This window comes from Balaenoptera borealis, assembly GCF_965194805.1.
Source record: "Balaenoptera borealis genome assembly, chromosome: 7".
Classification (NCBI taxonomy): domain Eukaryota; kingdom Metazoa; phylum Chordata; class Mammalia; order Artiodactyla; family Balaenopteridae; genus Balaenoptera; species Balaenoptera borealis.
Window position 1 is genome coordinate 16,292,182 of NC_138864.1, and position 15,017 is coordinate 16,307,198.

Consider the following 15,017-nt stretch of genomic DNA (forward strand, 5'->3'; position numbering starts at 1 on the left):
TGCACAAGTGTACATCTGTGAGTCTGAGTCTCCATGGTTGGATATAAGTGGGTGGGTCTGCAGCGATTCTTGTAAACTGTCCAAGTTCCATTGGCAGGGGGGTGGGACTACTTAACACTGCTTCCTGTCCCAGGGGATTACAGTCATTCTCTCACCTCTAATTTTCTCACCTCTGATTTTATCTACTTTGCTCCAAATCTTCTGACACAGCGCTTCTCAAACTTTAACATGCTTATGAATCATTTGGGAAAGACTGTGAAAGTGCAGAGTCTTCCTTAGTAAGTCTAGGGTGAGGTCAAAGTCGCTGTATTTCTCAGAAGCCCCTGGGGGTTATGGATGCCCCTGTTGGGGAACCACACTTTGAGTCATGGGGTTCTAAGCAATGAAATCGTCCTAGCACAGGAGGATGAGGATGGTGACTGTCTCAAGAAAACAGCATTTTCCTCTGTCTTCCCGTTCGTTGGGCCACTACACACCATTTTCTGTAGGTTCTGATTTGTGGCAAAGGCTGAGGAAAGGACGGGCAGTAGCTGCCGCAGTCCTAGTCTTGCCCTCTTCCCAGAGCTGCTTTCTCTCCCATCCTCTGTCTGATCCCATCTGGATGGCTGGCCTTCCTTCCTCTCCAGAGGGAATTCCACTCACACAGCTGCTTCCTCCTGTGTCTCAAGCAGTGTTCTTACAGAAGAGTTAGTTAGACTCTAGAGCTTGGAATCGAGCACGCAAAATCAGCTGGCCTAGCCTTCCGCCCTCATTAGGGGGATGTCTAAACCATTCAAAGGGAGAGAGATGCCTATTTTCCTCACCCAAACCACCATCTTTTTTTTTTTTTTCCCCTTCTTAGCCGTTCATATTTTCAAACATTGGTGTGGGCCTTTGTTCAGCTGGAGACTCGGTCATCAAGACCACATTTGGATTAATTTGATTCCAGGTCAAACAGTCCAACTTCACACATTTATCCCATGATTTCCTAATGCTATTGAATGACACATCGTTTTATTTTTCCCTTTGTTTTTCTCTTTCAACTAATTTATTTAATGGGTCCAAAATGGGGGATTAGACCATAAAAACATGTGGTATCCTAATTGGATTTTGAAAATGTGTAAACATGGCCCTCCAGTGGCTTCGTATTACCATCTGGACCAAATAGAAACTTCTGACCCTTGATTCCAACTTGCCTCCACTTGCTCCACCTCGGTGCCCCATCTCATGTGTTCCTTCTCTCCAGGGTCTCTCTGCTCCAGCAAAGCTGGGCTTCTGATTTTTCAAAACCCATTTCTCAATTTCTGCCTCAAGGCCTCTGCCTGAATTAGTCTACAGAGGAGCAGCAAGTTTCTACTTTCCATTCTCTACACCTTTCAGAAGGGTTTTTAGATTTCAGCTCAAGATTGATGCCTCTAGGAATATTTCCAAAATCAACCCCAACAACTCTTCAACCTTCTGTGATCCCTAGTCCATTTCAGTGCCTTCTGATTGTTTTGGCAAAATTTGTGTTCTACTCATATATTTATGTGGCTCACTGAGTTCTTAACAGAAGCTAACTGCATGCTTCTTACGTGCTGGGTACTAATCCAGGTGCTGGGATCACAGTGAACAAGCAGGCAACATTCTTTTTTTTTTTATTTTATTTATTTTTATTTATGTATTTATTTATTTATGGCTGTGTTGGGTCTTCGTTTCTGTGCGAGGGCTTTCTCTAGTTGCGGCAAGCGGGGGCCATTCTTCATCGCGGTGCGCGGGCCTTTCACTATCGCGGCCCCTCCTTGTTGCGGGGCACGGGCTCCAGACGCGCAGGCTCAGTAATTGTGGCTCACGGGCCTAGTTGCTTCGCGGCATGTGGGATCTTCCCAGACCAGGGCTCGAACCCACGTCCCCTGCATTGGCAGGCAGATTCGCAACCACTGCGCCACCAAGGAAGCCCCCAGGCAACGTTCTTAATATCGAAGAGTTTACATTCAGATTTGCAAAGGTGGAGAATGAGCCAAAAACAAATAAATAATAAACAATAATTTCAGACGGTGAAGAGTACTTGCTATTGGGTGGTATAAGTCTATCGGGCAGGGTTAGGGGTAGTAAGTCAGTTTACTTTTGATCTGAACTCTCTGAATGCACTTTACAAAAACCTTTCATATACTGAGCAAACACTTGTAGACTCACTTTATTTAGATGTGCACATTCCAGTTTGCATGTGAATAAAACATGTTGGACCAGGTCTCAAGGGAAGGTTCTTCACGAGGCCATTCATGCCTGGGAAAATGTCACTGAGGAGACTGACCACTGATTTCATTGGTGAGAAAGGGCCATACTATAGTTTTCAGTGTAGCCCAGAGTTTCACAAACTTTAATTTCTCATTAGTTTTCCAAACTTTAATCAGATTTATCTGGGGTACTTGTTAATACTCCAGATGATTCTAGTGCAATTGACCTTTGGACCGCATAATTAAACACTGTGTTATAACAATGTAATTGATAACAATCAGGACACGGAGATGGATGAATGGATGGGTGTAAGGATGGAAGGAAAGACGGATGCATGGGTGACCCAAAGATCTTTAAGCTGTAAGTTGGAAGCTGAATTCAGGGGGCATGTGATACAACATATGCTCGTGACTCTACCTTTATCCGTCCTGTGGCTCTATGCCTGCGATTTGGGAAGGTGAGCTCAATTCAGGCTCCTTTCTCTAATTTTCGTGAAGAAAAAGCTTATCCTTTGAGCCCCGAATATTAAAAAAAACTGGTTTAAACAGGGTGTGTGAAATGTAATCTTTCATTCAATTGTCCATCACTTACCTTAGAACTTGCATTTTTTGGAACCACATTTCCCCCCCAAACAAGTCACTTTTAAGTCATGTCCAATTTTGCTAGTATAACAAGATATTTAATACCATTGGAATCAGAGGTACCTTCATATTCTAACAGGACCCATAAAGAAACCGTCATGCATTAGGACCAGAAACTACACTTTAGGGTGTCTGAGAGGCAGTAGGATGGTCCCACTGCCACCAAGCACCATCCTACCGGGCCCTCCCCAGTCTAGAGAAGACGGCTTAGTAAGGGCGATGTGGGAATTACAGTGCACTGGTACCAGTCTGTTCTCACCCTAACCAGGGGACCGGGAAGAGTATGTCTCCACTTCCGAAACCAAGTGGGGGGGGGGGGGCTCCAGAAGAGTCACTTATAATGACTGGGGTACTTGCAATAAAGGGGAATTGGCATTTCATTCTTTAATTGGAGGCCTTCTGAACCTCCAAAGCTCTCAGACCCTCCCTCAGGATGTTTCCATTGAAGAGTGGCTGCCAGAGCTCTTGGGGGAGCTTGATGTGTAGCCCTGAGGGGTGGCAAAGCATGTAGGAATATGCAGTCTGTGACCCTCTTTTTAAAATATTTTTAAAGATTTTTTTTGATGTGGCCCATTTTTTTTTAAGTGTTTATTGAATTTGTTACAATATTGTTTCTGCTTTATGTTTTGGCTTCTTGGCTGCCAGGCATGTGGGATCCCAGCTCCCTGACCAGGGATTCAACCAGCAATGCCCCACTACATTGGAAGGTGAAGTCCTAACCACTGGACTGCCAGGGAAGTCCCTGACCTTCTTCCAGCCTAGAAATTTCTGAAGGCATGAGTATCAGAACTTGGAGGAACTGTGGTGGAAATACCTGGGAAGGGCAGGATGATCCCCAGCCCACCTAGTTTTCTTCCATTCTTGGATGATGTGAAAGAGGACCCCCGCCTTTCATTGGCTCCACCTGAGGGAGCCCAGATATTAGTGGAGGTGCTGGGTACAGGAGCCATGGGATTCCTTCAATAGCCACCAAGTCAAGACCCGGGATGGAGGGCTAATGGCAGACATGGCTGAATTGGGGAGGGTGGGGGGAAGCTTAAAAACCCACATACTCCACCTGTGGGGAAACCACTAGTAGTAGGTGGAACCAGGAAGAATCAGAACAATGTCCAGAGGTGCCTCCCTCCCGAGAGTGAGTGGACATTTAAGGAAGGATTCTTGAGTTCCCTAGCCCTGCTTCAGGCTCCCAAGTATCTAGGTCTAGAGGAAGAAGAGGACAGCATTGATCCAGAGCCAGATCTTGCCCCCCATCCTCTTTCTAAACAGAGTCGCAGCTCTAGCTGTAAATTGGATATGCAATTAAGGGTTTAAATTAAGCCACACTAAGTTTTAATTACCAAATGTGACCAGGAAGTTATGGAATACACCCAAGATTTTGTTAAGGGAGGAGAAAATAGTGGCTTCTACATAGCACAACTGAACACAGAGATTTAAAAAAAAAATACATACGGCTATTTCATTTTTCTTTGGATCTCAGTTGCAATTCCTTCAAGACCCCATTGTCATAGGAGGCTTTATTGAAAGCAATTTTCATGCTCTCATGGTCAAATAATCCAAGAATGTTAATTTCCCTTTTCTTTTCCTGACTTTTTGCATACTTCTGGGATTGCATAATGCACTTTCACTCATTGATCACCCCATATTAAATCTTTCCTTAAAAGTTCAAAGTCAAGTATTTGGTCATTTGCAAGAGAATCTATCTGGCATTGAAGGCTAGGTCTCCAGAGTGAGGGGCTTAGAAGACAAGCCACAGCACTGCATCCGGTCTCCTGGGTGATATCCTAAGGCATGCACAAAGCAGAAATGATGCTACAGCCAGACTCAGAGAGAAGCGCATGAGCCCCCATTCTGAGCTCATGCTTGAGTTGACCTTTTGTTTACATTTAGTCACTCTTGTATATACTTAGCTTTATTCTGGATTAAGGAGGCTTTGACTTGATGTAAAATGCTTTTAGAAAAGTCTTTTCAATGAGGACAGTCTCCACTGATCAAACCAGACCATGCAGACTGATCGGTAGGTTAACAGTAAGTCGGGTTAGCGGACAACTTGAGACACGAGACCCACCCTTTATTTCTATCTGATGACTCTGTGCGAAAATCTTTGTTTTATTGTTACCAAAGTTAAAACGGAAAAAAAAAAATGTTTGAAAATGAAATCGTATTTGTGTTTCTATTCTTTAATTTTAAAAATAAAATATGAATCTCTAATTCTAATATTTTTCCAGATCAATAAAATAATATTTTTTTTCCAGGAGCCTCCCTGAGGCCCCTCTTCTTTGAGTTTATGTCAGTTGTCTAACAAACTAATGAAGATGCATGTTATAATGGATCCCTTCACTTCAGTGGATGATTACGTAACTTTCAGAAATCATTCCACAATCTTAGAATAGTCATTCTTGAATCAGCCAAGATATTCAGTCAATAAATGCCATTCCATGTGATCATTACTATGACTGCCAAACTGTGCAATCTTAAAATGTAGGGGGAAAAAAAAAAAAAAAAGCAAGAAGGGTGAATATCCAGGATAAGACCAGGTATTTTGGGGCAGGAGGCTTTTCAGGTAGACTGGTCAGGTTCTACCTAAGTCCATTCCTACCTGGAAGTCTTTATCGTTGTCTTAAGCCTGGAGTCAACGACCATCATCCCCTTGAGAGTCTGAAACCTGAAACAAGCATATTTCTTTAAGCACCTTTGCAAAACTGCTTAATTTTCCATGAGAGCTCAGTGTCTTGACCTGGCTCCTGGAATTCAAGAAAAGGGTGGAAAGTCGAGTCCAATAAATGAATAACTTTCAGGAACTTCAAACTTCATTATTTCTGATGGCAACCCAACGCGTTTTCCATTGTAAAAAAGGGGGGGAAAAAAAAAAGGCCAGGTATTTTGTGCTCAAGTAGCTCTTTCTAAGCGAATGAGCGCACGCAGCCCTCTTTACCCTGGTTGAGAGCCTCACATTCTATATCTTGTTGGCTCAGACCGTCTTTGTTTCAAGTCCAGCCCCTGGTTGAGGGTCAGCTAACAAAAGACAGAATGAGGTTCAAATTCTTTAATTAGTTTTGTCAGTGATTCTCTGTGGTTGGCAAATAAAAGAAATACTTTCTGGGAGATCAGGTTCTCACACTGGAACTTTGGACAGGATAAAGCACTTGAAAGGCCAAGATCATTTTCAGCCCATTGTTCTAGCCTGTCTCTGAACTGGGCTTTTTGCTAAAGAGCTTTGGAGCCAAAATTTTTATGTCATCCCCAAAATCATGGCCCACAGGTACCAATAAGAATCTCTCTTTCAGATATTAAAGCACAGAGACCTGCCATCTTAGAAGGCCTTCATGAAACAGTGAACTCCCTGAGCCAATTGGGAGAAAAACAGTTTTTGTTGGTGAAGGTTTGTGAATGAGCACAGTCTGGGATACAGATTTCCTGAAATGCTCAGAGGTCGAGTCCTCCAAAGTGAGAGTGCTTAGCAGCATGAGGGCGGCTCACCAAGGATGCTGAAACACACTTAGAAGTCAATGTTGAAGGTGGAGGAAAAAAAAAAAAAAAGGAAATAAAAACTTTCAAAGAAGCATCTTTGGCATGACCATGCCCTTTCATACCAGAAAGTTCTATTCTTTAAACTCGATGTAGGTCCTTCTACGACTGACCACATACCCTGATACAAAGGCAATAACTAACCTTAAAACTATGCAACTTCATTGATATGGCCATGTCCCGAGACAGAAATTCTTCGTATAGCACAGGATAAAAACAGGATTCCAGTTTTATCTCAAAAATGGGACATTGCAAATAAAGGCAAAACCCACAAAGGAGAAGTGACCATGTCTTTCCGGCTTACGAAGCAGCTGCAGCATGTCTGGAAGGAACCACACCCGCTGCCTCTTCTCTGACTCATCCCCCTCCTCCCTCCTTAGGGAATACCCGCCTCACTTCCTGAGCAGGAAAAGGTTTCATACGGGGGCACCTATTCTCTGCCCTCTGCGTCGGGGCCCAGGGCAGGGAGAAGGTGTCCAATCTTAGGGTGACAAGTAATTTCACAAATGTCTCTCTTGGGCAGTCTGACTTTCCTCTAAAGGCCTCTAACAAACCCAGATCATACATTCAGTTGAGGGGGAAGTATTTGATTTCAGTTGACGGGGAAGCATTTGATTTTCCTTTGAACTTGACTGTCCAGGAAAAAAAAAAAAGTAATTCCTTGGCTAACATAAGGGTACAAATGAACTTATCTACAAAACAGAAATAGAGTCACAGATATAGAAAACAAATTTATGGTTAGCAGGGGGTAAGGAGGGGAGGGATAAATTGGGAGATTGGGATTGACATAAACACACTACTGTATATAAAATAGATAAATAATAAGGATCTACTGTATAGCACAGGGAACTCTACTCAATACTCTTTAATTACCAATATGGGGAAAGAATCTAAAAAAAAGAGTGGATATATGTATATGTATAACTGATTCACTTTGCTGTACACCTGAAACTAACACAACATTATAAATCAACTATACTCCAATAAATTAAAAAAAAAAAAAAGTAATTCCTTGGGAGTATCACTTCTCTGACTTGAGGCACCAGATGACTCTCAAAACCATCTTGGGATCACATCATGTTCGCTGAATGAGAAATTCAAACATCAAGACAGAAAACAAGAGCAAAGAGAGAATAGAGAAAGTAGGCATTTGTTTACCACTTTTGGAGCAAACGCTCATCAATACCTGTTTCTTCCACTGGAGACATGTATTTTATGTGACCATCAGGGCCACGTCCACCGATGTCACCCACATCATGTCATCCGTAAGTTCCATTCCCGACCTGCTGTATCTTGGGAGTTTTCTTCCCAGTGGAAGGGATCAGGCACTTGTTTTATATTCAGAGGAACACTGAGATAGAGGTGATTTCTTTTCACAAGGGCAATGCACTACACACGTAACTTGTAGAATATGCAACTGCATGGTGACTTTTCTGTGTTATTATCTGCCTCTTAATTCAACACACTGGACAAATGTTCCCAGAGGGCAGAGAAGACAGAACTTGTAGCTCACTGATGTGCCCTGACAGCTCTCCTCTTCCGTACCCTGCCCGCTGGGCCTCTGGTTATATCCGCAACGGTTACTTTCTGAACCCAGTGGTATTTGTGACTTTGCCCACGATGTCACCCGTTACTGATGTCTGCACATCAGGCCGGCCTCTTGGCTGCAACAATTACCTCTCCGTGCCCCAGTTCTGCAGCAGGGTTGGAAGTTTTCGTGCTGGGTCTTTTAAATTATTTCTTCTGCCTCCCCTGCTTTGGAATGCTCGAAAAAATAGCAACTAACAACAGTAAGGCTGTCTTAAATTTGCCCAAAAGAAATTGCCTGGGACTTTTCAGAGGCCACATTCAATTTATGAATAAATGAAATGGATCTTCTCGACCAACCATGACAATAAGCACTGGCCTACATATTCAGGGCCTGAAAGAAGTTGAGGCAATGGGCCTAATGAGAAGCAGTCAGCGGATCTAATGAGAATCAGACAGAAGGCCTAATGAGACATTTAACATGCTCTCCCTCTCCCTCCTCTTTTGTTCAGTTTTCATGGGAATCTGTGTTTGGGGAGCTCAGTTGCACTGACTACAAGCAGATACATATGGCCCTAGTGGGGTGATCCAGGAAACAGTAGAAAGGCATGGAGATGGCCAGGGATGGGGGGAGGGTGAACTTGGAATATATACCCCCAGGCCATGATAATGTGGCAGGGCGGGGGGGGGGGGTTTTAGCTATTTGTTTTACTCATATTTTAATTGTATCTATGCCTTTTCCAGAATACCATAGAGTCATTGAGCTATTGGTGATGATACAGTAAACAGGCAGAGATTTCAATCTCATTACATCACTGCTTAGAGAGAAATAAAGAGGAAAAGTATGCAGGGCTGTTTCTGCGGCTGACTGTCGCCATTCAGAGAACAACGACTGGAATGTAGGTGCTGCACAAAGGGGGATGCCCGGAATAGAGTCCCGATGAGGCAACGTTCCTTGGAACACTAGGTATTTTCATTTCTTGACCTTGGATGGAGGTGGCAGCTAGAGAAATAGCAGGAGCACAGACCTTCCTGAGTTACAGCTCTGTGTGTCAGTTACCTGTGCTGGTGGTATGCAAAGGAAATACGTATGTGTCCGAGCCACCGTTTGAAATGTCTGACCCATGGATCTGTCAGTTTTGTAGTATAGCTTGGCTTTGAGAGAGTAGGCAAGATTGCTGTCTCATTATTTAGCTTGCAAGCCCAAGAAATGTGCACCGGTCCTTGTTGCCTGCCTATCCCATAACAGTCTCTGTGGATACACATACTCTTTATTTGCTTGCCCCAGCACATGATTGAAATGCAACTCTATCCCTCTCTCTAGCCATCTATTTATTTATTTATGACAACTCTTCTTTTGGTTGTCAAGGTCTAACTTCCACTGGCCCACCTGTATCTTAAGGATCTGAAGGTAAATTAAACAGTCTTGTTCTTTGGTGGCGCCACTTAGTGGCCTCACAGGGCAACACAGTCTCAGCAGTTAAATGACTAAGGATTTGGAGATCAGATTATCACCTGGGTTAGTGGGGCGTGGACAGAGCAGATGTGCACCAGCATTTATACGTTCCAGGTACCAGGCTCAGAATTCACATAGTTCAGCTTTTTAAAACTTTACAAAAATTCTATGGAGTAGATGATATTATTCTTGAAATGCGGCTGTTCATATTACCTAAAATTTCCTATGGGCAGAGGACTGTGCTAGATGCTTTACATTAACATTGCCTTCTTTTTCCTAATAATGATATTATGAGGTGTGAATTATGTGGTCTTTTGAGTCTAATTGCTTGGATCTGTAATGGGCTCCAGCTCCTACTTGCTGTGTGACCTTGAACAAATTACTTAACGTCTCTGTACCTATAGTAACAGCGATATAGTAATAGTACATATCTCATAAAGTAAGCACTTGTAAAGTGTTTTAAAAAGTGTCTGACACATAGAAGGAAAGAAATCATAAAGATCAGAGCAGAAATAAATGAAATAGAAACAAAGAAAACAATAGCAAAGATCAATAAAACTAAAAGTTGGTTCTTTGAGAAGATAAACAAAATTGATAAGCCATTAGCCAGACTCATCAAGAAAAAGAGGGAGAGGACTCAAATCAATAAAATCAGAAATGAAAAAGGAGAAGTTACAAAAGACACCGCAGAAATACAAAGCATCCTAAGAGACTACTACAAGCAACTTTATGCCAATAAAATGGACAACCTGGAAGAAATGGACAAATTTTTAGAAAGGTATAACCTTCCAAGACTGAACCAGGAAGAAACAGAAAATATGAACAGACCAATCACAAGTAATGAAATTGAAACTGTGATTAAAAATCTTCCAACAAACAAAAGTCCAGGACCAGATGGCTTCACAGGTGAATTCTATCAAACATTCAGAGAAGAGCTAACACTTATCCTTCTCAAACTCTTACAAAAAATTGCAGAGGAAGGAACACTCCCAAACTCATTCTATGAGGCCACCATCACCCTGATACCAAAACCAGACAAAGACACTACAAAAAAAGAAAATTACAGACCAATGTCACTGATGAATATAGATGCAAAAATCCTCCACAAAATACTAGCAAACAGAATCCAACAACACATTAAAAGGATCATACACCACGATCAAGTGGGATTTATCCCAGGGATGCAAGGATTCTTCAATATACGCAAATCAATCAATGTGATACACCATATTAACAAATTGAAGAATAAAAACCATATGGTCATCTCAATAGATGCAGAAAAAGCTTTTGACAAAATTCAACACCCATTTCTGATAAAAACTCTCCAGAAAGTGGGCATAGAGGGAACCTACCTCAACATAATAAAGGCCATATATGACAAACCCACAGCAAACATCATTCTCAATGGTGAAAAACTGAAAGCATTTCCTCTAAGATCAGGAACGAGACAAGGATGTCCACTCTCACCACTATTATTCAACATAGTTCTGGAAGTCCTAGCCACGGCAATCAGAGAAGAAAAAGAAATAAAAGGAATACAAATTGGAAAAGAAGAAGTAAAACTGTCACTGTTTGCAGATGACATGATACTATACATAGAGAATCCTAAAACTGCCACCAGAAAACTGCTAGAGCTAATTAATGAATATGGTAAAGTTGCAGGATACAAAATTAATGCACAGAAATCTCTTGCATTCCTATACACTAATGATGAAAAATCTGAAAGAGAAATTATGGAAACACTCCCATTTACCATTGCAACAAAAAGAATAAAATACCTAGGAATAAACCTACCTAGGGAGACAAAAGACCTGTATGCAGAAAACTATAAGACACTGATGAAAGAAATTAAAGATGATACCAACAGATGGAGAGATATACCATGTTCTTGGATTGGAAGAATCAACATTGTGAAAATGAGTATACTACCCAAAGCAATATACAGATTCAATGCAATCCCTATCAAATTACCAATGGCATTTTTTACGGAGCTAGAACAAATCATCTTAAAATTTGTATGGAGTCACAAAAGACCCCGAATAGCCAAAGCAGTCTTGAGGGAAAAAAATGGAGCTGGAGGAATCAGACTCCCTGACTTCAGACTATACTACAAAGCTACAGTAATCAAGACAATATGGTACTGGCACAAAAACAGAAACATAGATCAATGGAACAAGATAGAAAGCCCAGAGATTAACCCACGCACCTATGGTCAACTAATCTATGACAAAGGAGGCAAAGATACACAATGGAGAAAAGACAGTCTCTTCAATAAGTGGTGCTGGGAAAACTGGACAGCTACATGTAAAAGAATGAAATTAGAACACTCCCTAACACCATACACAAAAATAAACTCAAAATGGATTAGAGACCTAAATATAAGACTGGACACTATAAAACTCTTAGAGGAAAACATAGGAAGAACACTCTTTGACATAAATCACAGCAAGATCTTTTTTGATCCACCTCCTAGAGTAATGGAAATAAAAACAAAAATAAACAAATGGGACCTAATGAAACTTCAAAGCTTTTGCACAGCAAAGGAAACCATAAACAAGACGAAAAGACAACCCTCAGAATGGGAGAAAATATTTGCAAACGAATCAACGGACAAAGGATTAATCTCCAAAATATATAAACAGCTCATTCAGCTCAATATTAAAGAAACAAACACCCCAATCCAAAAATGGGCAGAAGACCTAAATAGACATTTCTCCAAAGAAGACATACAGACGGCCACGAAGCACATGAAAAGATGCTCAACATCGCTAATTATTAGAGAAATGCAAATCAAAACTACAATGAGGTATCACCTCACTCCTGTTAGAATGGGCATCATCAGAAAATCTACAAACAACAAATGCTGGAGAGGGTGTGGAGAAAAGGGAACCCTCTTGCACTGTTGGTGGGAATGTAAATTGATACAGCCACTATGGAGAACAATATAGAGGTTCCTTAAAAAACTAAAAATAGAATTACCATATGACCCAGCAATCCCACTACTGAGCATATACCCAGAGAAAACCGTAATTCAAAAAGACACATGCACCCGAATGTTCATTGCAGCACTATTTACAATAGCCAGGTCATGGAAGCAACCTAAATGCCCATCAACAGACGAATGGATAAAGAAGATGTGGTACATATATACAATGGAATATTACTCAGCCATAAAAAGGAACGAAATTGAGTCATTTGTTGAGAAGTGGATGGATCTAGAGACTGTCATACAGAGTGAAGTAAGTCAGAAAGAGAAAAACAAATATCGTATATTAATGCATGTATGTGGAACCTAGAAAAATGGTACAGATGAGCCGGTTTGCAGGGCAGAAGTTGAGACACAGATGTAGAGAATGGACATATGGACACCAAGTGGGGAAAACTGCAGTGGGGTGGGGATGGTAGTGTGCTGAATTGGGCGATTGGGATTGACATGTATACACTGATGTGTATAAAATTGATGCCTAATAAGAACCTGCAGTATAAAAAAACAAACAAACGAAACAACTAATACTAAACTTTCATTGGGTTATTTGTATGGAAATATGTTAATATAAATGTTTCAGACATTACATGAAATTTCTAAAAATCTTATATGTTCTGGTATAATGTTATAAGTAATAATCCTAGTTATTACTTTAAAATGTATATCTCAGAAATAACTAATTTTCTTGTCAACTGCATTATTATGAACTTTCATCAAATCTTTAACTGTGGTCATTTTTAAGTCTTTTCTCATTTACAGACAGTTCTGGGTGTACTCTGATGCTTTTGCAAATATGTTCCTATTAAAGGGTTTCATCTTCAAGAAATTCATGGAAAAGACTCTGACAAGTACAGGTTTCTGGTAACTGACTGTACTGCTGAACTGAATGAATAAGCATTTTCAGAACTCTAATGAAAAACTGATGAACTCAAAAAAGTGCTAACAAAAGATCAAGATGAAAAAAAAAATTTAATTACATGGGACTGAGTGAACTGATGAGGATGAGTATAATTTTTGTGACTTTGTCTGAATTAAAAAAAAAAATCCCACAAGGACTCAGAGGCAAAGAATATACAAATCAATTTTCACTGCAAAGTAAAGGAGCTGTTACAGTGGAGGATTACTGGACTGAATGTCAGTATTATGACATAGTATGAGTGGGTTTCAGGTTTGGTAATTGCAATCATTGTTGCTTTTGTTGTGGTCATCCATGTACAATGCTTCGTGTCAGTCTATTTATCTCTTGTAAAAATAAAATACACTGTGTGTGTGTGAAAAAAAAAAAAGTGTCTGACACATAGTAAGCATTCAATATATACCAGCTAGTACTATTATTAATAATAGCAGCCACAGCTACTGCCTCAGTGCAACTAAACATTGCTGGACAAAAGCCCCAGTATAATGACTGGCCTCATACATCTCATGTCCATAAATCTCAAATGGACACTCAACAGCGCCGGACCACCTACATGTATTTCCTTTCCACGTTCATTTTCAAATTCCCCCAACTATTTCCCACCCCTCTACCCTCATACCATTTACATCATGACCACTTCCACACTCAGCTGATGAACTTGCCTCATTATTGAGGAAACGATTAGCTAGGAGCTTTTTCATTTCTCCCCAGCCATATCTGCTGACCTACCTGTTCTCCGCCCTCTGTCTTTGATAAGGGATGAAGTCCCCATTCCCATCAAATGCTAACGGCTCCAGTCACACACACCTGGATCTCATGTCCTCTAGTCTTTTCAAAGACTTGGCTCCTGTGTTTGCTAAATCCTCACAATTTCCCTTTCTCCTGGATCACTGCCATCAGCATACAAACATGCAACCTTAAAAGAATCCTGCCTTGAGGCTACACCCCTTCCAGTTAACTCCCATTTTCTCCTCCCCATTGTTCTAGATAGAATGAGGATAAAAAACAATTCATCCTAATAAGACCTCTATTTCCACCAAACCCATCAGTCTGCCTTGGTCAAGGTCACCCATGACCTCTATGCCACCAAATCCATTGGCGGCCTCTCTCTCCTGGCTTTACCTCTCAGCAGGATTTAATGCATCTTCCCTGAGTTGCTGGGACACCAAGCTTGCTCTCTTGCTTTCATTCCCCACTCACCCACCTTCTCAGAGTAACCTTCACGTGTGGATGGGCTCACCTGAGAGCTCCATCCTAGCCCTCTTCTACTCTCTGTCTGTATCTTTAACTTAGGAAATTCACCCAGATCCATCACCTTAAATATCGCTTTCATAAAAGTTGTAACAAGATCTTCCCAGCCCTGGCCTTTCCTTGAAACTCCAGATTCAGATACCTCCTCCTGACTTGTCCTTTCCATTGGAAATATACTGGTACCTCAAACTGCCACAACAGTAATTTTGATACCATCCTCAAACATCGTCCTTGTCCTGTTTTTTTTTTTTTTTTAATCGTTTGATTTTTGGTCTTTTTTGTCAGTAAGCAGCATGACTGTTGACCAGTTTGTCATGTCAAAAGCCTAGGAACCTCTAGAAGGAGACTTTGATGCTTCTTTTCCTTTCGCAGCCTTAAAAACATGCTCTGCTTCTGTCCATGGCTCTCTACATGGACATTTCCCACTTGCAAAACCCAATCATTCCTTACATGGCGGCCGAAGTGTGTCTCCTAACTTACCCTGATCTCATCCCACACATTTACAATCTACTAGCCACG

At 41.3% G+C, this 15,017-nt stretch overlaps 1 protein-coding gene across 7 annotated transcripts in view; it reads right to left on the minus strand.

Moving 5' to 3' along the window:
- Window positions 1-1,676: 1,676 nt before the first annotated feature.
- Window positions 1,677-15,017, minus strand: part of SUGCT (succinyl-CoA:glutarate-CoA transferase) — a 792,254-nt gene continuing 778,913 nt past the window's right edge. The window contains exons 15-16 of one of the 7 annotated variants that reach the window (XM_082399856.1): window positions 5,434-5,499; window positions 1,677-1,871 (exon numbers count right to left, since the gene is read on the minus strand). In XM_082399856.1, the coding sequence (XP_082255982.1) occupies window positions 5,467-5,499 (33 nt within the window). In that variant the 3' untranslated portion in view covers window positions 1,677-1,871; window positions 5,434-5,466. The other 6 variants (XM_082399855.1, XM_082399852.1, XM_082399853.1 and 3 more) reach the window with 6 other exon arrangements.